Source organism: Suricata suricatta, chromosome 7, assembly GCF_006229205.1.
Source record: "Suricata suricatta isolate VVHF042 chromosome 7, meerkat_22Aug2017_6uvM2_HiC, whole genome shotgun sequence".
NCBI lineage: Eukaryota > Metazoa > Chordata > Mammalia > Carnivora > Herpestidae > Suricata > Suricata suricatta.
Window position 1 is genome coordinate 114,640,755 of NC_043706.1, and position 21,505 is coordinate 114,662,259.

The 21,505-nt window shown below is 37.1% G+C and overlaps 1 protein-coding gene and 1 long non-coding RNA gene across 2 annotated transcripts; both read right to left on the reverse strand.

The window, feature by feature from the left end:
• Nucleotides 1-619: 619 nt before the first annotated feature.
• LOC115296910 lies at nt 620-7,843 on the reverse strand. The gene is made up of 4 exons (XR_003911136.1): nt 7,777-7,843; nt 5,303-5,418; nt 1,528-1,577; nt 620-697 (listed from the first exon to the last, which is right to left on the reverse strand). It is a non-coding gene; the product is annotated as an uncharacterized LOC115296910 (long non-coding RNA).
• Nucleotides 7,844-12,974: 5,131 nt separating this feature from the next.
• Nucleotides 12,975-13,955, reverse strand: LOC115296980 (trace amine-associated receptor 2). Its single transcript, XM_029945464.1, has one exon. It carries the CDS (start codon nt 13,893-13,895, stop codon nt 12,975-12,977), a length of 921 nt encoding a protein of 306 aa, XP_029801324.1. The 5' UTR covers nt 13,896-13,955.
• Between the last annotated feature and the right edge of the window lie 7,550 nt (nt 13,956-21,505).

Sequence of the window (21,505 nt, forward strand, 5' to 3'; positions counted from 1 at the left end):
ATTCCCTTTTTAGGAAGATGAGTCCATGTTTCTTCTCTTCTTAAAAATGATTCCAATAAATTTCAGCTCCTAATTGTATAATAAGGCTCAAAGACATATTATTAATTCATTTCAATTTCTATTTATTTAAATATTTAAACTTATGTCAGTTGTGGTTGCATTCTGAGTCATATGCTGCATTAGAAAAGGAAAAGTCTCAGCTGTTTATTCTTTCCTGTTCTATTTTATTCTGTTCCACCCAACCATTTGTTCATTCAACCTAGGTTTATCTATTGAGTGCTCTGTTCTTTTTAATGTATTGGAAGCTTCTTAAGAGTTTATTTCACTTATAGGTGTCTATGAGAGTCAAACTCAGGCAGAGCATACAATAGTGATTACCAGAATGGGGGAAGTGAGGAGTTCTCATTCATGGTTACAAAGTTTCAGTTATGCAAGATGAATAAATTCTAGAGATCTGTTGTACACCATAGTCCTATAGATAATAATATGGTATAGTGTACTTCAAAATATGTTGAGGGTAAATCTCATGTAAATATTCTTAACACACACATACAAACAACTAAAACTCAAAAGAAAAGGGCCAGAACATGTTGGTTATATCCATTACCTTGACTATGGTGATGGTATCACAGGTGTTTGATGTCCAAACTAATCAAATCATGCAGTTCGTTGTATATCAATAAACTTCTCAATAAAGCTGTTTAAGAAAAAAGAATTTAGTCAATTTTTCCCTGAACAACCACTTTTCTAGAAACTCCTTTGAAGTACAAGTTAACATCTCTCATCATAAAAATACTTAATACACAAAAGCTAAGTGAAATCACAGTTTTTTTCTTTATGTATTCTTTCAATAATTTCAACTCTTAATTTTAAGGAGTCTGCAGTTGTACGAGTTATAAATGGCATATAGTTTTTGAAATATAAGGAAAACCGTATACCTATGTGTCAAACCATAGGCACCTGGGTCAATGCTTCAAATCTCTACTGTCTACTCCCTTCCTCTCCTCTCCTGTGCCCTTCTTTTCTGCCCTTCCTTGTATTTCCTGAGTGTTGTCACTCATTTGAAATCCTAACTACTGGACATGTCAAAAATGCTCTCCCTGAGTGACTCAGAAGTATCACAAATTTCATATTCATGGACTTGGGTCAGTCAAATCTCATATAACTGCTGTTGGTCACAGTGAGCTGAATAAAAGATAATGGACAATTGCTTAAGTCCAAACTCTCAATAAGTTATTGCACCTGCTTTGCTATTTACTTTGGGCTACCATCATGAAAAATAACTGGCTGGTTCTGGAGAAGCTACACATTGTTCCTCTCACAAAGCATCAAATCTACTTAGTGCACTGCAGAAAAATAACTCCAATCTTGTCTGAGTCACACACAAGAGACACTCCTGACCTTTATCAGATTCTTCTAAGCCATAGAGATTCAACCATAGCGTACATTTGGCAAGTTCATCCACTTAGGCAGACTAACTTAGTTTTACCTTTAGAATCTTAAGAAAGAGCACAAAAGGTCCCTTACTTGTATCAAAGTGTCAGAGACTCCTTTCATTCCTTCTGATTTTGTCTCTCCTATTTGACAGGGAAAAGAAAAAGAACCTTGTCATGACCAAGGAACCTGTTCAATGTTAGTTGGAGAAGTTTCTTTTTCCAAGTCTCAGGAAGGTTTCTCTTCAGAAAGTTTTAGGGGGAACCCTTTTGAGCCAACTGCTCCATGTGGTTCTCCTGTTTGCTCTGTGTTAAAGGCTTACATCACTTCCAAAAAAGAGGAAGCAAAAAAGCCTTGCATTAGAGGTTCTTCATCTAGTGTGAGCATTACCTCTCGCTAACTGTGAGCTTCTGGTGAAATGAGGTGTGCAAGAATAAATAGCCCTACAGGTTCTTCCAGCTATGAAAATCTGTGAATGATTGGCACCTGAAAGATGATTAATTTTAAATCATCTTCCTGTTTAAAAAAAATAGAGAAAAAGGAGGAAGAAAAACACAGAATAAAGAATGTGGCTCAATGTAGGAATTCACTGAATATTAGTTTCAGTCTTGAGGCACATCTGACCAGGATCACGGATGTGTTTCTCTCCACTGTAGACACTCCTCTACTCCTCATTGCTTCTCTTTCTTCTTTGGTTTTCACCAAGAAAAAGTGAGCTTCTAACCTACACCCCATTTTAGCATATAAATGATAGCACTCGATAAACAATTTTTGAATGTATTATCTGTGTTAAAATATACTCTAGCTCACATCTTCTCTTTTCTTGCCTTTACCTCCTACAATCAACTCTAAGTAACAGCTACCTCTTATCAGATGCAATTTTTAAAATTTATTTTAGCATCACGAGGCAAGGAACCTGTCAGATCTCATTCACCCCTGGATTCTCAGCACCTTGGTTAGTGCTTGTGGCAGACACTAGATACATATTTTTGAATAAATAAAAATAAAAATGGCATATTATGTTTGTTTTTTTAAAATATCTGCATTGTTGCATTAAAAAAGATTGCTTCAATGTGCTTGAAACTTTGCTATAAAAGAATGGACTAGATCCTGGAGCATAGTTCATGAGCATATCTTCCAGGACTTAATTGCTTCTGATGGTGTCATAAAATAATCTCTCATTATTTAGACAACATTTAGACAAGCAGAAGAGAGATTGCTGTAGACATATTTTGTTGATCCCTAGGCTAGTGAGAAGAGGGTTAAAGAAGTAAGTTCTGATAGATACAAAGGTGTCAGTAAAAGAAAAAAATTTTGCTGAGTGTTTTAGTTAAATGTACCTGGGAGGTGGTGGCAACGTTGGCATAAAATTCAGTTGGTGCTTCATGAATGCATTAAGATGAGGTTATACTGGTTCTTTTCACCTACTTTTGCAATGTTCAGCACCTTATATACTTAGAAAAGTTGAAGATTTCCTTCCTGCCAAAATTCACCCACTTTCATAAACTGAATACTGTCTGGAAAGCTCAGACTCACTGTTGAACTTAAACAGTATGTAAGTCCAGGAAGACATGCACTTAAAGTTTAGTGTCTCTCTGTCACACCTCAGTTGCCCATATGACCTTAATAATGACAGCTGTGATGTTGAAACAACATCATATGAGTGCTGCATATAAGCAACTGCTCCATTTTTTAAGGGATTGAGAGGGTTCTAGGAGGTGTTTTAACGTGAGATCAAATTTTCAACTATGCACATTACTATTTATATAAGGGAAACTTCACACACTTGCAGAAGTAGAGACCTCAAATGGAATGTTTACAAAGACATATTATGTGATTATGTATGTTTTCCAGTTTCCCGACTATCTTACATCCCATGGGATGGCTTTGAAATCAAGCTTTGATGATGGGCTCTAGCACTTAATAACCATATTACTCTGGACAACTTTCTCAGTGTTCCTGAGCCTTAGTTTCCTCTTTTATAAAATGGGGACATTGTCTCTGAAGATACTGAAGACCATTAGCACTATTTTTACCTTCCTCCTTCTTTTCTGCATAAGAATTACGGCATCTCCTCCAAGTTTGCTTTGTTTTGAACTTTCAAGTACTCTGTTATGTTGAAGACATGCCTCTATGAAATTGCCATTTTTGTAAGTTAAAAATGTTAGAATATTAATAATTTAGAATAATTTACTATTGAGATCCTTTTCTTTTCCCCCCTTAGGTTTCAGTTTCAAACACTGACTGATAACAAGGTTGGCATATCTCCAGTCACATACTGCACATACGTGTGCAGGAAGTCAGATTTTCAATGCAAAATTGTATCATGGAGCTAAAGCTTACTGAAGAGAATCTTCATGTGGGCAGATGATTGCAGTAGGAGGACAAGGTGGTCCAACAGCAAAATTTACGTTCAGAATCTAATTTCTATAGCCTTAAAGTATAAGATACAGTAGAAAATGGAAATTTATAATCAATGGTTCTAATAGAAGGAGGCAAATATTTGCATATGCTATTAACAAGGCACCAACTAATATAAGTATCACCATTGCTAGAAAACACATTCTCCTCTTCTGGAACCTGGCTATTTGGTAAAGAACTTAAAATTGCTATCACCTCCTATGTATGTACGTATATGTACATATATGTAAATTAATCCAAATTAAGATTTCTCTCATTTAAAAAAATTTTTTTAATGTTTTATTTATTTTTGATACAGAGAGAGACAGAGCATGAGAGGGAGAGGGTCAGAGAGAGAAGGAGACACAGAACCAGAAGCTGGCTCCAGGCTCTGAGCTAGCTGTCAGCACAGAGCCTGACGTGGGGCTGAACCCACAAATGTGAGATCTGACCTGAGCCGAAGTCAGAGGCCTAACCGACTGAGCCACCCAGGCGCCCCAAGGTTTCTCTCATTTTTAATTGTTGAGAAATTATCAGGTATGAAGGATCAGCAAAGGAAGATGTGAGTCAGTATTATTGTTCTTTAATACTCTGGCTCAAATTAATGTAGTAAGAAGGAAATTTTAAAGTTTCTTTTTTATTTGAATAATAATTTGGATAATGATCATAAATGATGTGCTTTCTTTTTCTCTTTTCTGATTGCCCTGGAATTTAAAACTGCAGTGTAAAATACCTGAGCTGATTACCTAACAAATGAAGCATGTAAAACTTCACTCTAGCCTCTCAAACTATAGGCTCTTCTGAATGTCTGCTCATGGTGTGCCGGGTAAGACAGAGTCTCTTATCAAAACTGGCGCTGATCTAAAGACTTAGAACTAACACCAACAATGACTGTTTCATTTCTCTTGCCACAGGTTAGAAAACAATGTCAATTTTCATATAATCTTCCAAGAAATTGATCTGAAGCTGCAAAAGCCTCAGATACAAATTTTAAAGCTCCAACATCATCCTTGGCCTAAAAGCAAATTCCAACCAAAGAGTAGATTTTACCATGTTAATTTTTGATTAAACATATTAAATCAAGAGCACAGGGTAATGGTACAAGGTGTAAATAGTGTACATAGTGTAATAGTAAAAATAAGTCAAGGTTTGAAATTTATGAATCCATGATATTAGATATTTTCTGGTTAATTCTTTAATATCTACTATAGACTATAATGAATATTTTTTGACTGTAATAAATATTTAAAGACTACAATAATGAAGACTCTTTGGAAGACATTTCAGGGATGATAATAAGTAGGCTGCATTCAAATGTAACACCAAAAATGAAAACAAACAGAAGAAAAGGATTATTTTTTCTATCAATCTACTTTACAACAATCTATACTAGTTTACACATCATGACATCAAAAAGTAAAAATGGTATCTAGCATGTAAATGATGGATTGACCCCCAAATGGCTCACCAGCAACGGACAGGGATGACATCTTGAAAGTGTTGTCTTCTCCAAGGCAGCTGGGATCAGGAAACACATTTTAAATGACAGTAAACACACGCGGAGAACAGACAGGGCAACCTCCACTGCAGAGAGCACGGCAGAGAGAAGAGTGAAAATTAAGAGCAAAGAAAACCATCTTTCTAATAATTAGCTATGAACCATGGCATGCTTGAAAAGCAGCAGAACAGAGAAATCTTTCGAAAACTGTGCATCAGAAAGTGTGTCAGAAGTGGACAGTCCAAGAGGAAGTGATCTAAATACATCTTTTATCAAGACCACATATACATTTTTCAGGGGCCACAGGGGAGAGTCTGAGACAGCACACCTTGGCTACAGCGACAGAGCATTATCCTGAATGCTATAAATTCACACTTTCATCATCTGTCCGTCACCTGCCCCCACCTTCAGTCTGCGATAGTGCAGCCACTTTTGCCCACAGACCTCTCCAGGTTGCCCTGCAAATGCCCACTCTGTGGCTTTGCCAACCCCTTTTCCTCTGCCTGATTGCCCATCCCTCGCCTCAGCACGGCAAGGCTCCGCAAAAATATCATTTCCTCCCGGGAACCTATTTTTGACTCTCCCAGTTAGAGTTAATCTCATGAAATTCCAAACTGTTGGGGTGGTCAAAGATCGTAGAGGTAAGTAGTTCCACTTCCTCATCTTACAGCTGAATTTGAGCTCAAATACTTTTGTTTCCTTTATCAGCACAATTTTTTAAAAGTTCTTATTTAATTTCTAGTTAGCTAACACAGTGCAATATTGGTTTCAGGAGTTGAATTCAGCGATTGATCACTTACCTACCACATTCAGTGCTCATCCCAACAAGTGACACAATTGTTTTGGTTTTTTTTTAATGACTTCATCTTAACTGTAAAAAACTTTCAATCTATCCCATTAACTTTCCTACTTTTGCAATACTCAATACAGAGCTGCGCGTATGGCAGGGATGCAGTAACAGCTAGTTGAAATTAATTAAATTTCAATTGAAATTAATTCCAACAGATGATGCAACCTGGTTAAAAAGTATCTCCTCTCCTGGTATTAGAGACATCAGGTTTGGGAAAGATTAAAACATTAGGAAAACAGTAAATGCTGTTTATCCCCCAAATAAACAGTATTCTAAATGAAACTTAGTCAACAATTAAAATTTTGTGTGTCTTAAAGTTTCTAAATTACTTGAAAGCCACATTCCCCCCATAACTAAGGGCTTGAGGTAGGCATTGCCACTAAATGCTGATAACATTATCATCTAGGTCTCTCGGCTCCTGTCCAGTGAACCTCCCACCACCTCTTACTTTCTCTAAGTATGGCAACAATGCATTTCTGATCTGTGGACAGCAAGAAAGTCTATGGCTTAGTCTGCTTATAGTTTCTCCTACTAGGCTTGCTGATCAAAATATGCTCCACAGACCATCATTATCTCCAGGGAATAGTTTGGGAGATGAAAAATCTTAAGCCATACAGGGGTGCCTGGGTCGCTCAGTTGGTTAAGCTTCCGGCTTTGGAGCAGGTCATGATCTCACAGTTCGTGGGTTCGAGCCCCGCATCAGGCTCTGTGCTGACAGCTAGCTCAGAGCCTGGAGCCTGTCTTCGGATTCTGTGTCTCCCTGTCTCTCTCTGACCTTCCCCTGCTCATGTTGTCTCTCTCCCTCTCAAAAATAAATAAAAACATTAAAAAAAAGAAAAAGAAAAATCTTAAGCCATCCAAAAATGTACGTCTTTGCAAGATACTTATGTTATTTGTATGCCCGATGAACTTCAGAAAAAAATTCTAGACAATAGAGAAACTGCATTTTTTAGTTTGGACACTGTTTGTATCTGAAATGAGTGAATAATTTTGAGGAGCAAGGAGCAACTGAATGCCTTTAAGTCAATGCTGCTGTCAAGAGAAAAATATGAAAAATGAAATATGTAGTGAATTAAATAGTAGCCATGAATTAAGTAATATATAACAGGATTTGCTTATTAAAATATAATATTAAAGAGAATACATTTTAGCATTATTGAAACATAGAAGTACCTTGCATTTATTAAATCATTTATGGCATAATTCTTAAACTTTACAAAAACATTCTTTTATATGACACCACACAGAAATTTATATACCTTGCTGGGTAAATCTTAGATGGAAAATTTAAGAAATTTCTTTTTTTAATTTTTTAAAATGTCTTATTTTATTTTTTGAGAGAAAGAGAGAGACAGTGTGAGCAGGGGAGGGTCAGAGAGAGAGGGAGATACAGAATCTGAGGTAGGCTCCAGGTTCTGAGCTAGCTGTCAGCACAAAGCCCAACACAGGACTTGAACCCATAAACCATGAGCTCATGACCTGAGCCAAAGTCAGACGCTTCACAGACTGAGCCACCCAGATGCCCCCCACATTTAAGAAGTTTCTTTCACTTAAATGTCACAATTATCATTTTCTAGTTAAAAACATACCTTACCTCTTCTATTGCAACAGTTTCTGGTTTTCCATAAAATTTAATCAGTTCTGCTCAATTAACAAATAGCAAAAAAAAAAAAAAAAAATACTACATTTCCTAGTCTTTTTATTGACTCAGTACCTTCCCTCTCCTGAAAAGTTAGTTGTGAATTGTTGAGTCTTTTCAGGTGCCTTGACAGGTATGAGGTCAGGAAGTTCTAGAAAGTGTAGGGTTGAGGAATAAAATGCCTGATTTATATAATTTTGCTTCTGCTCTCAAGAGACCGGGAGTGGAGAACTCAGATCCAGGAGCTCTGAGTGAGGAGCTAACTGCAGGGCCCCGGCGGACTTGCTCTTCTAACCTTTTGTGGAGGATGTTGAAATATTCTGTGTATTTTTTTAATGTCCCAAGGAGTTTTCAATTTCCTTGTTTTCCAAATGAAGGAAACTTTCCTATCAATGTCATGGGCATTTGGGCTTCATTCTGGCAAGATAAAGCACCAAAGATAAGGTATCCTTTCTGTATACTAAAAACATATAAATATGTGTAGGCCAAACTAAGCATTGGCTGATATCCAAAGGAGGAACAATTGTCTGACTCCGAAAAGGTTCCTGTTTACACTTCAACTCCTGACTGTGCTAACATATGGGTGTGAGAGGGCAGTATTTATTCTTACTTTAGTGATTTATATCAGTTTGACTAAAACCCTTAATAAAAAAAGAAGAAAAGCCAGGTAAAGTGTCACAACACTTGAAAACCAAAATCAGTTCAGTGAACAAAGAATATTGAATGAGAAGCAGGGAGAGCTGGGTTCTGTTCCGGTTTTTCTAATTAGCTATAAAATCCAGGGCAAATCATTTAATATTTCTCATTTGCTACCTGCTATCAAATCCTGGGTGTGGAAGGGAGGCTACTTTACTAACTGGGAAATGATGGAAGGTGGACAGTAGACAAGAGGCTGGATCACTTTCTTCCACAGCAAACAAGTCAGGATGACTGCATTCTGAAACCAAAAAGTGCCGTGAAAACCCATAGAGAAAATTATCTGTTTCAATGAAAGGGGACTAACTGAGCAAAATGTTACAGGGGGCTATTTGATGGTGTAAAATATGAATAGGATCTAATAGATAAAAGAAAGAAGCATTAGAAGGAACTTCATGGTGCACGTAGGACTGCCAAAATTTTATCGCAGCTGTAAGCACCAGCATAAACAATAACCACCATCACAAACATCCTTTTGTTAAAAAAAAAAAAAAAAGGAATGTTTAAACCTGTTGGAGAGGTTTACATTAAGATATTTAGTTTTATTTTCTAAAGTCGTAGGTTAAGGGATTGGGAGGAAATTTAATAAATACTAATTCAAAATAATTCTACTTTCTAATAAAACTAAAATTTATTTTACTTACTTTTTTTTTTAAAGCAATTGGCCTTTTTAAAATAAAAACAGAACATCTGTGTGTGGGAGGGGGTGTTCAAATACCAAAGTTTCATAAATGTCAGTACAGTAAAACCTTGGATTGTAACTTGCTCTGTCAGTGTTCAACAAGATGAGCAAACATTACTGATACATTAAAACAATTTTTTTCTGTTTTTTATTTATTTTTGAGAGACAGAGATAGACAGCATGAGCAGGGGAGGATCAGAGAGAGAGGGAGACACAGAATCTGAAACAGGCTCCAGACTCTGAGCTGTCAGCACAGAGCCGACACGGGGTCAGGGCTCAAACCCACGAACTGTGAGATCATGACCTGAGCCGAAGCGGGATGCTTAACTAACTGAGCCATCCAGGAGCCCCCATTACTGATACATTTTAACTTCATGAACAAGCAATGCCTTGCAATAATGAGCAGGACATGATGATTCTTCTCTCCCAGGCTCTCTGCAGGATTGTGGGTGATCATCTCCCAGGCTCGGATGCTTGGTCTCAGGCTGCGGAGTTTGGCAGAAATCAGTGATTTTTCAGAACATTGGAAGGTGCCCACGTCCAGCACTAGTGTACTTTTTGTCACTTCAAAGCACCTATGGACAGTCCTTTGCTTTTCCATACAAGAGTAAGCTTAGGAGTGCTTTGCTTCATTCTAGGTCAGGCTGCCACCAGATGTAGACTCTTTCCTCTGTTGCCTTATTGCCAGTTACACTAAATACAGTAGATGACAAGAGTTTATTGATACTGTACTGTAGTCACTTCCATGCAGGCGTATAGAGTCGCCCCCATGCAGGAAAAGGCTGAAAAGAAAGACAGCTATAAGAATGAGATGATTACAGTGGAAGTTAAGAAGGAAGTCACTGAGCAGTACAAATGAGGAATGTGAGTGGCTGAAGTTGGAAGATTTTATAAGAAGTCTAAGTCTGCATCTTGTCTGCAGAGGAGGCGGAGAAAAAGGTGGAGGAATCCTTTACATCAAATGAGATTAGGGAGATGCGTAAAATGTGGGAAACAGTGCAAAATTCAGTGGCAAACATCACCTGAACAAGTCTGTAGCAGTGCGATGAATCTGTTTAATGACGATGCAATGTCACGTTTTCACGAAATCCTCACAAGGACGCAAAAGCAAGTGTCATTGTTAAAGTTAAATGACCTTGTTAAAGTTAAAGTTACATGAAAAAAAAAAGTTTCCATTGAGTCAATATGTAGCGGCGATTCTGTTAGTGATAGTCAAAGTTGTCCTACACAATAACCCTTCTCTCTCTTGTCTCACACCAACCACAAAGGTTTTCAAAGGAAAGTGCAGGTTTATTTATTTTTCTTTATATTTTATACTTTCTTTATAATTTTGTATTATTACAATATTATGGTTTGTTTGTTGTTTTTTTTTTTGAGAGGCAGAGAGAGACAGCACAAGCAGGGGAGGGTCAGAGAGAGAAGGAGACAGAATCTGAAGCAGGCTCCAGGCTCTGAGCCAGCTGTCAGCACAGAGCCCGACGCGGGGCTCGAACCCACGAACCATGAGATCATGACCTGAGCCAAAGCCAGATGCTTAACCAACTGAGCCCCCCAGGCACCCCAGTATTATTATAATATTGTAATCATTTTTATATGACTATTTTGGGGTTGTGGAACAAATCATCTGAGTTTCCATTACTTCTTAAGGGGAGATTCACTTTGATATACAAGTGCTTTAGATTACAAGAATATTTCTGGAACAAATTATGCTCACACATCAAGGTTTTACTGTATTTCATTAAAAAGAATTACCGAAAGGACACAATAGCATCCAACACACCATATTAGCTTTCATAACTGCACTTTAATTACTTTAATTACTCTTTTCTTGGAAAATCGTTTCTTCCACTTATTTTGCACTTGCAATCTCTTTCACCATCTCAAAGAATCTCCATCATCTCTCCTCTATGTTAAGGCTCTGGGGAGGACCCAACCTATCAGCATGCTAGCAGAGGTGGAAGGCTTAGACCATATGCAGCAGGGCCACCTTTGGGCAGGTCCACAAAACTGATATTCAGCTGACCACAGAATAGTCACTGCTTAGTTGAGATTTGTGCAATTAACTGGGATCAAAGCAAATTTATGGGCAATGATGTAAGCTTTTCCATAAAGAAAAAAGTTGCTAATCTGTCCATCAATATAGTGTAAATAAGGAAATTAACCACAAAACATTTTAGTGGAATGCAGTTCACTTAAACACACACCCACAGAACTAAATTAAAACATTACAAAGCAATACTTACCCTCAATGCAAGTGACGTATTCTGAGATGAACTATTTTCTTCTGTTTGTTTTTCATGAAAAATATTGTTGGCAGCAGGTGCTGGGCTGGCACCTCTCATGCCCACTGAGAAGAACAGGTTAACTTTTCAGGAATTCTGTGAGCCAATTGGCATCACATTTACAGCTTGATTTCAGCTAAATGAATATATATATGCATTCAGCTAAATGAATATATGTGTGTATATATATACACACACACATACATACACATACTGGAATAATTTTCAGGGAATAATGTAAATAACAACATATATATAGAGAGAGTATAAATATATATGTGTGTATGTGTATATATATACATACATATAGCTAATTCTACAAATCAAGGCTTATTTTTCCTTTTTTTTTTCCTTTCTTTTCAGAGTCAGGTGTCAAACACTTGGCAACACACCACTGGTTGCAAACCACTGACTTTATTTCACAAGTTACTAATGGGCCTCAACTTACAGTTAAAAAGACACTGAATTACAAATATATAGTTTCTAGTACCCAGAGCCTCCCCCCTATAAATATTAGTTTTCTTCTTAGACTCCTAGAAGAATTCTCCTGGTAATAAATAAAAGAAATTGCCAGTGGCTGTGATTTAAGATGATACAGGAATGAACCAGTGAATGAAATCTGTGACCTCACTCAGTTTTCATTCTTTCATTTAAGAAACATTTAATCTGGGGTCCCTGGGTGACTCGGTTGGTTAAGCCTCTGACTCTTGATTTTCGGCTCAGGTCATAATCTCATGGTTCATGACTTCAAGCCTTGTGCTAGGCTCTGCACTGAGAGTGCAGAGCTTGCTTGGGATTCTCTCTTTCCCTCTCTCTGCCCGTACCCTCCTCTTTCTCTCCCTCAAAATAAGTAAATAAACTTTATTTTTTTAAAAAGAAACACTTAACCTCACAATAGTAAATTCTCATAAAGGTTTAACTCTCAGCTAACCAGTGACTGGTTCCTGACAGCATATGCATGTTTGAAATTATTTCTGTATTTATTTACCTGTAATGATTCATTGTTGATGTTTCAAAAGACATCCAGTCAGACACTAAGGAACAAAAGTGAATGGAAGTATCACACAAACTGCCCGTTGTGCTAAGAGGTAGCAGCGACTCAAGCTCAGCTTATGCTCCGATCCCTTCCAAATAGTATCAAAACTGTATGTTCTTCTCACACCATTCCTACCTTTTCCTTATCTTCTCTTTATCTCTTTATCCAATAAAATGGTGAAGAAACAGGGAGACCAACATAAGAAGTGTCTTCCTCTTTTTGCCCTAGAAGTAATAGGTATATGAAGTATTCTGAAAAAGAGAGATTCTTGGTTCAAAGAGAAGATTCCTTTTATTGTTTCTTCTCAAGTCTTAGAGACTAAAAACTTGCCTTGGTAGCCAAAACCACACACACACACCTACATACACATATACACACATGCACACACCTCTACATGCTTTAAGTGACTATTCTTCTAGGTTCCAGTGCTTTTGCTTCATTTCACTCATACAGAAGTCTATTCAGTTTCTTTTTGAGTAAACAGATTAGTAGTATGGAAATGTGAGCTGAAAATTTTACCTAGTAAAATGTACTTTAGCGCTCTGCGAAACCAGGGATAGAAGAAACCATATATTAAGGGATTACATGTGGAGTTAAAATAGCCAAACCATGTCAAAGCATCAAACAAAACGACAGGAGTAGAGAAGTTCAAAAACGGATCCAATAAAATCGTGAAGAAACAGGGAAACCAGCATAACAAGAAAACGCCCATCACTATTCCTAAAGTTTTGGCCGCTTTTTTGTCTTTCCTCATTTGATTATTTTGATTTTCGGGCAAGTTATTGATTGCACGAGCATGTTTTCTTGATACTGCAAAAATCTTGCCATAAATCCCCACCATCACAGACCCAGGAGTGAAGAACCCTGCCATGAACAAGGTGGTTCCCCACAGCTTGTTGAACATCACTGGGCAGGAACTGGAACAAGCCACCAAGATGTCGTAGCCTTCTATCCCATCGGCGTAGGCCTCAGAGAAGACCACCCCAAAAGCGAATGCTCCGGGGACAGACCAGCAGAGAAGGAGCAACCGCTTAATGACAGGAATCGTCATTTTTGTGGAATAACGTAAAGGGTAACAGATAGCATAAAATCTATCAACAGCCACGGAGCAAAGATGGAAAATGGACGTTATGCTCAGCATCAGGTCAAAACTATAATGAATCTTGCAAAATGTAAGCCCAAAATACCAGCAAGTCTCCACCGATCTGACCATACTGTAGGGCATGATGGCGAGCCCCAGGAGGAAATCCGTGACTGCCATGGAAAGGATGAGGAAGTTGGTTGGTGTGTGAAGCTGCTTGAAGAAGGAAATGGAAATTATCATGGCAAGATTGCCAAACACTGTGATGAATATGGCTGCTGCCATAAATGAATACATAGCAGCTCGGACACCTAGCGGCCTTTCATTTTCTGGGCAGGATCCATTTCCATATCCAGAGCAATCCAATATTTCCTTCAGAAAAAGCAAGAACACATGAAATTTTGTCAGGAAATAATCAAATATTCTGTATTTTATGTAAATATTTATAGAAAAACTCAAGAAAATTATAGAAGACACAAGGGAGATAATTTATGCTGAAATGTTAATCATGGTCTTTCTCATTTATTTATCCTTTTACTTGTAACTCCATAGAATTTTAACCTGGGTTTAAACCACCTTTATTTACTTTATACTTTCCTAGATATAAATTTTACCGCAAACATTTAGTAAACTCTTAATTTATTCCAGGGTCAGAAATGAAGAAGGAAGAAAGGGGGAAGAGAGAGAGGATTGGGAAGGGAGGGGAAGAAAAGAAGCAACAAGTTCATTAGCTAATTGATTATAATTGATGTTCCTTATGTTCATAGAAAGAATCGATATATATTAGACAATACATTCTCTTCTTCCTCAAATAAGTCCAGAGCACTTAATCCACTTTTATTTGATTAAAGTCTACTGCCTGGTGGACCCTGCATGTTATCATTATTTGAAAATTGTTTCATTCATGTGTTGTCTTATTTTCATGGCATTTCGATTTTGTTCATGCCAAGATTGTATGAAGGAGAAGAATCATTTAAGGATGACTACTGATTGAGTAGAATCATCTTCAGCCAGTCATAGAGACTTGACAAGCATCTCACCAGCCAGAGCAGCTGAATCAGACAAGGGCAGAGGTCAAGGTTGGACCACCCTCACTTCCTTGTGAATAACGAGTGCTTCTCCTCAGAGCCTTGGGCAATGCATATCATGCAAAATGAAAGCCTAATAAGTTTCAGTGTGTGGGTTACAGAGAGAGCTATAGGAGCAGATGGTTAGTGAGCTTTAGGACAGCAAGGCCTCTCCGCTCCTTCCTTTTGTACAAAAATCTGCATGATGCTATTTACATGTATATTTGGAAGGTAACATGCTCATGAATTGGGATAACTCTCTTTTCTTTTAATTTAATTTAATTTAATTTATTTTTTTAACTCTCCTTTTTTTAAAGTACTCTAGGGGAGGAAACACTAATACAAAAAGAATAACTATTAATACTGCAGAGAATCTGTGGCCATCAAAGACTTCAAACATATTAGACCTGACCAGTTACTAACAGATAAACCAATAAATTCTCTGCCCCTGTGAGAACCATCACACACTAAGCAATAACTGTTTACTGAATGGCCACAACTGTTACTGAATGGACACAACAAAAGGAACAACAAAGGATGAACTAATGCTTGGCCTCAGAGATTCTATAAAACTGAAGAGGCAGAATTTAAAACCTAAGTGATTCTGCACCACAGATAAAAACCAGCTATGGAGATTAAAAGGAGTCTAGCCAAAATGTGCAAAGATAACAAAAAATGGGTGAGAGAATTTCAGGCTGGGGTAGACAAGAATGCTCTGGTGAAGTTGGGACTTTCCATGTGGTTCTCAGTGGGTGAATGGGATATAATAGAAGAGAGAAAGCCAGTTCTAAGCAGAAGAAAAGGTGAAGGAAGAGCTCAAGGTTGTTTGAAGATTTTTGAAAGTCATTCTCAGGGTTTCCAAAACATAACAGAGAAAATAAACGGTTGGGAGAGGATAGAGTGGGAGGCGGGAGGGTGTCTAGTTTCATTGTTGCCCCCCAAGCCAGTGGTCTTAGCCAGTAGACAATCAAGGAGGTTTCTCATTTTTCTCAAATTTCAATAGTGATTTTAAAAAGAAAAAATAAAGAAAGCTTAATCAAGATAGCTGCAGGAGAATGAGTGCAGATTTTAAGTTAAAACCTTTTCCAACTGATTCTTTTTTTTTTATTGAAGACTAATTGACAGACAAGACTGTATTAGTTTCGGGTGTACAATATAGAGATTATATATATATATATATATATATATATATACACACACACACACACATATACATACACACATATATAATGAAATGGTCACTACAATAAATCTAGTTGTCATCTGTCACCAGGCAATGTTGTTACAGTGTTGTTGAGTATATTTCCTATGCTGTACATTACATCCCATGACTTATTTATTTTATAACTGGAAGATTGTACTTCCTAATTCCATTCACCTATTTTGTCCATCCCTCCGGTCTCCCTTTTGATAACCATCAGTTTGTTTTCTGTATCTATGAGTCTGTTTCTGTTTTGTTTATTTGTTCATTTGTTTTGCTTCTTACATTCCCCATATAAATGAAACCATATGGTATTTGGCTTGCTCTGCCTGACTTATTTCACTAGCATAATACCCTCAAGATCTATCCATGCTATTGGAAATTGCAAGATTCATCCTTTTTTATGGATGAATGATATTTCAATGTAACTATATAAACCATATATTCATACACCTATCAATGGACATTTAGATTGTTTTCATATCTTAACTATTGTAAATAGTGTTGCAGTAAACATAAGAGTGAATATGTCTTTACGAATTAACATTTTTGTTTTCTTCAGATAAATACCTAGAAGTACAATTACTAGATCATATGGAGGTTTTGTTTTAAAATTTTTGAGGAACCTCCATATTATTTTCGACCATGGCTACACCAGTTGACATTCCGATCAACAGTGCACAAGAGTTCCCTTTTTTACACATCCTTGCCAACACTTGTTATTTCTTTTTGATATAAGCCGATCTCACAGGTGTGAGATGGTAGCTCATTGTGGTTTTGATTTGTATTTTCTTTAGTGATGTTGCACATTTTTTCATGTGCCTGTTGGCCATCTCTAATGTCTTCTTTAAAGGAAAAAAGTCTATTCAGGTCCTCTGCCCTTTTTTTACTATTTTATTTTGTTTTGTTTTGTTTTACTTTTTTATTCTCAAATTAGTTAACATACAATGCAGTTGGTTTCAGGAGTAGAACCCAGTAATTTATCTCTTACATATGACACCAGTGCTCTGCCCATTTTTTTTTGTTAGATTGGGTTTATTGTTGTTTTTCTTTCTGTTTGTTTGCTTTTGTTTTTTTGATATTGAGTTGTATGAGTTGGATGTTCACCTTCCAACTGATATTTTGGATGTTAGTTCTCCAACTAATTCTAAGTGTTGAATCCAAGGCAACTTTATCCTACTTATCCCTCCTACTCTGGTTCTATGTCACCCTATACAGAACTGATAGCCTAGCTGTGGATGGGACACATTTTAGCAATGGAGCTAAAGATGGAGGAGGAACATGGCTGTTTACAACCACATAGGAACGCTTCCAAACTGCATTTGGGGTCTCTGTTTACAGAAACGACAGACTTATTCTTGAAAGGCAGTTTTGCCAAAACATTTTCATCTACAAATTTTAAAAAATGTGTACTACTAATTCACAAGTTGCATTCATTTTTAGCAGCTACTTTAGGGGGTTTTATTATGTATGTAACATTCATACTGACATCTGCATAGGAAAAAAGGTAGAAGGAAAAAAACAAGAAGCAAGGAATTTTCCCCTTGTTTGGTACCAAGTTTTTAAAACAATTACTATTCTTGTTAGCCACCTGCTTACCAGTTAAGTAAGTATCAACACAGAAGAAAATACTGAGAGAAAATGCAGTATAGTTGAACCTTTAACAATGCAGGTTTGAACTGCATGGATTTACCTATATGTGGATTGTTTTCAATAATTCATCTAAGTGTAGTCTTTCTTTTTAATGATGTTCTATTTTGTTCAATGTTTTTACTTTTATTTTTGTGAGGAGGTGTGTGTGGTGTGGAGGGGCAGAAAGGGAGGGAGACACAGAATCTGAAGCAGGCTCCAGGCTCCAAACTGTCAGCAAAGAACCCAATACTGGACTCAAACTCAAGATCATCACCTGAACTGAAATTGGACGCTTTATTGACTGAGCCACCCAAGCTCCTCTTGAATGATTTTCTTAATAGCATTTTTTCCCTCTAGCTTACTTCATTGTAAGAATACAGCATTTATACCTATCCCATATAAAACATGTGTTAATCAACTATGCATATTACCAGTATGGCTTCCAGTCAACATAGGCTATTCGTAGTTAAGTTTTTGGGAAGTCAACAGTTATACATGTATTTTTGAGTAGGGGGGCTTGGTGTCCCTAACTCTCAAGTTGTTCAAGGGTCAACTGTGCTATGAAATAAAAAGGAAAGTTCTATTTTGTTGGCTTATTTTTGAGCCACTTTCCCTCTTAGAAAGTAAAGCTAAGAGAAATAAATAATTTCATTTTCATGAAAATGGCACACACACGCACACATGTGCGCACACACAGTATTCTTGTGCTAAAGGCAACTCCATGACAATACATTTCAAGATTTAATTGCAAACTTGTTTGTGTTCCTGGCTTAGTGATTTTGGTATTATAATCAGCCTACTGTCCATTTTTGGTTTTTTTTAATTTTTTAAAAAATTTTTAAAAATTTTATGCTTTTTAAAAAAAATTTATTTTTGAGAGACAAAGAGAGACAGTGCGAGCAGGGGAGGGGCAGAGAGAGAGGGAGATACAGAATCCGAAGCAGGCTCCAGGCTCTGAGCTAGCTGTCAGGACAGACCCCGACGCGGGGCTGGAACCCATGAACTGTGAGATCATGACCTGAGCCGAAGCAGGATGCTTAGTCGACTGAGCCACCCAGATGCCCCAAATGTCCATTTTTGGAAAGTCAGACTCAATCCTTCTAAGCTTCAGATCTTAGGGTACAGAACTTACCTCCCTTCCCTTTAACATCCAGGAACCTTATTAGCCAATCAACTCTAAGAACCATAATAAAGTTCTGTGAAACACAGAGCACGATGTGTACATTCATATACATCATGAGGGGTCTTCCTCAAATTCCTGCCATGGAGCAGGAAGGGGCACAGTGGATGACTATTTGATGACTTCATCAAACAGGACTTTTAAGTAACTTCCCTCTAAGCATTATTGTCCTCCATGGTGTATTTGGCATGTTTCTTGCATGTGACATCCATCAGCAATTCAACCCTTTCAGTGGTCACATCTTTCGCATCTTTTACAGTGATAGACTGTGAAAGCTAAATGCATAAGGCAATTCTTTCAAGGCTGTATTCTTCAAATGTCATTAAAAAACGTTTAAACCAGGGCACCTGGGTGGCTCAGTCAGTTAAGCATTCAACTCTTGATTTAGGCTCAGGTCATGATCTCATGGTTTGTGGGTTTGAGCCCCATGTCAGGGTCTGTGCTATCAGCGCAAAACCTGCTTGGGATTCTCTCTCTCCCTCTCTCTCTGCCCCTCCCTCATTAAAGCATGTTCTCTCTCTCTCTCTTTCTCTCTCTCTCTCTCTTTATTTCTGTCTGTCTCTCTCTTTCTCAAAATGAAGAAAAATAATTAAGCCTATTAATATAAGCACATATAGCTACATGGATGACAATGGAATTAAAGTATAATCTTTTCTCCATTGTTGGTGTATCTACAAGAAGCACAAAAACTAAAGACTCAGAATATAATGAACTGCTTGCACATTCACAAATAATGAAAGATGAATAACATGTCTAAGATTTATTCTACTAAATTGTTAAAAATAAAAGTGTTTTCCACACTCCCTGAGAAAGTGATTAAATTGCAAGACCATGTCTACAATAATATTTTCTGATTTTCCTAATGTAATCTCATTTCTCTTTACCTTATTAAATTTGGTAAGTGCTTCCATATTAAACATTCCTCTGTTTTAGCCACTATTTTTTCAGCTTTTAACAGACTTTACAAAGTCCTTCTTCTTGATAATCATTCTTTCTACCTTTCTGGAATTAGTCTGCCCTTATCCAAGCTATTGGTTTCTTTCAGTTTTTCAATTTCTACCAAATATTCAATGTTAATGAATCTTGACATATTAAATAACACATATGAACAGCCTTAGCACAATGCATGATGTACAAATAACACTATCAAGATTACATTCTTTTCATCTTTCTCCCTTCTTTGTTGGGATGAACATTCAAGAATACATTTCACCAGAAAATATGTTTTCCTAAAAAATAAAGGAATGGGATTGTATGTAAATTCCTAGGTCGGCTTTAACCCTCTGCTTCACTTAGGTGAAACACTGATAATTTGCTTACCCATTTATAAAGAGGTAACACTTCCCAGGATTCTATAGAAACGTTTCCCAAGAAACGTGTTACACTGTAGGGCAACACATTATCCTGTTCACATAATAAAAAGACTCTGCCTTTTATTACAAATTCATATTGAGTCCTGCACCTACTATCTTTTATTTATTCCTACACATTCTCTCTACACGTGACAAAAAATACAAAGAAGAAGAATCAAGTCATGAGTAATGCTGTTGGATAACGAGTGACAATTTACTTCCTAACAAAACCTCAAGAAAGAGAAAACCCAGGTCTGTCCTTAATCCCTTCTCCACATACCTGTTGCATTGTAGATGATGCCATTGTTAATTAAAATCCTTCCAGATGGACCTTGTTTCCTTTCTAACCACTGTGAATGTTTATATGGAACTAGAAGACCTGAGCTATGTGGATTGTGTTATTCTAGAATTTTCCAATTAATCTCATGGGAAATGGGACTGAAAGAGAGATAAAAAAGCAACAACAAACCCTTGCCGTTTTAGAGTCCAAACAGCTTAATAAGCCTAAACCACTTCTCCATCCTCTCAGGGGTCTCTGCTACCTAAGCTGTCATCACCTGAGCCTGAAGTCCCTAAGTCTGCTATTACGTAACAACTATAAAAACAGAGCTGACCTGTTGCATTTCAGGTGGCCCTAAGGAAGCTGATCCCAACCACACAGGAATGAGGCCCATAATTCCAGTTGAAAAATGGACATGTGTCCTCCATCTCTTTGGGAAAATCTGAGATTGTCACAGTTCATATTTGTCTCACATTCCGTCACTAAGAAGAGGCCTTACCATTCATTGTTTTTCTTTTTTTCCCCTGCAAAAATGTGATTAAAAGAACAATTCTCATCAACCCTTTTAGAGCAACTTGCTGAATTCTCTTATTTTAAAATTTTCTCTGTGTGTGGATATTTGTGGATTTTCTATGTGGTTAATAATACTACCTATAAATAATTGTGGTTTTATTTCCTCCTTTTCAATCCTTTAGGCTTTCAGTTATTTTTTCTTAATATGTTGTGCTAAGACCCCTAGAACAGTGCTGATTAAGGTACACTTATAAAATGACAAAGCAGCTTTTAAAACAAAATTCGTACTTCTTATGACAGTTAAGTCTTCTAATCTTTTTCTTTTTTAAGTATTTTAATGTTAGTTACTTAACATATAGTGTAATATTAGTTTCAGAAGTAGTACTTACCACACATCACTTACATATAAAATACCTCTATACCTGCTCATCATAAGTGCCCTCCTTAATACTCATCACCCATTTAGCCCATCCTCTGCCCGCCTCCCCTCCAGCAAACCTGTTTGTTCTCCAGAGTTAAGATCTCTATGGTTTGCCATACTCTCTTATTTTTCCCCTTTACCCTATGTTCATCTGTTTTTTTTTTTAATTCCACCTATGAGTAAAATCATATGGTATTTGTCTTTCTCTTAGTGACTTATTCCACTTAGCATAATACACTCTAGCTCCATACATTGTAAATG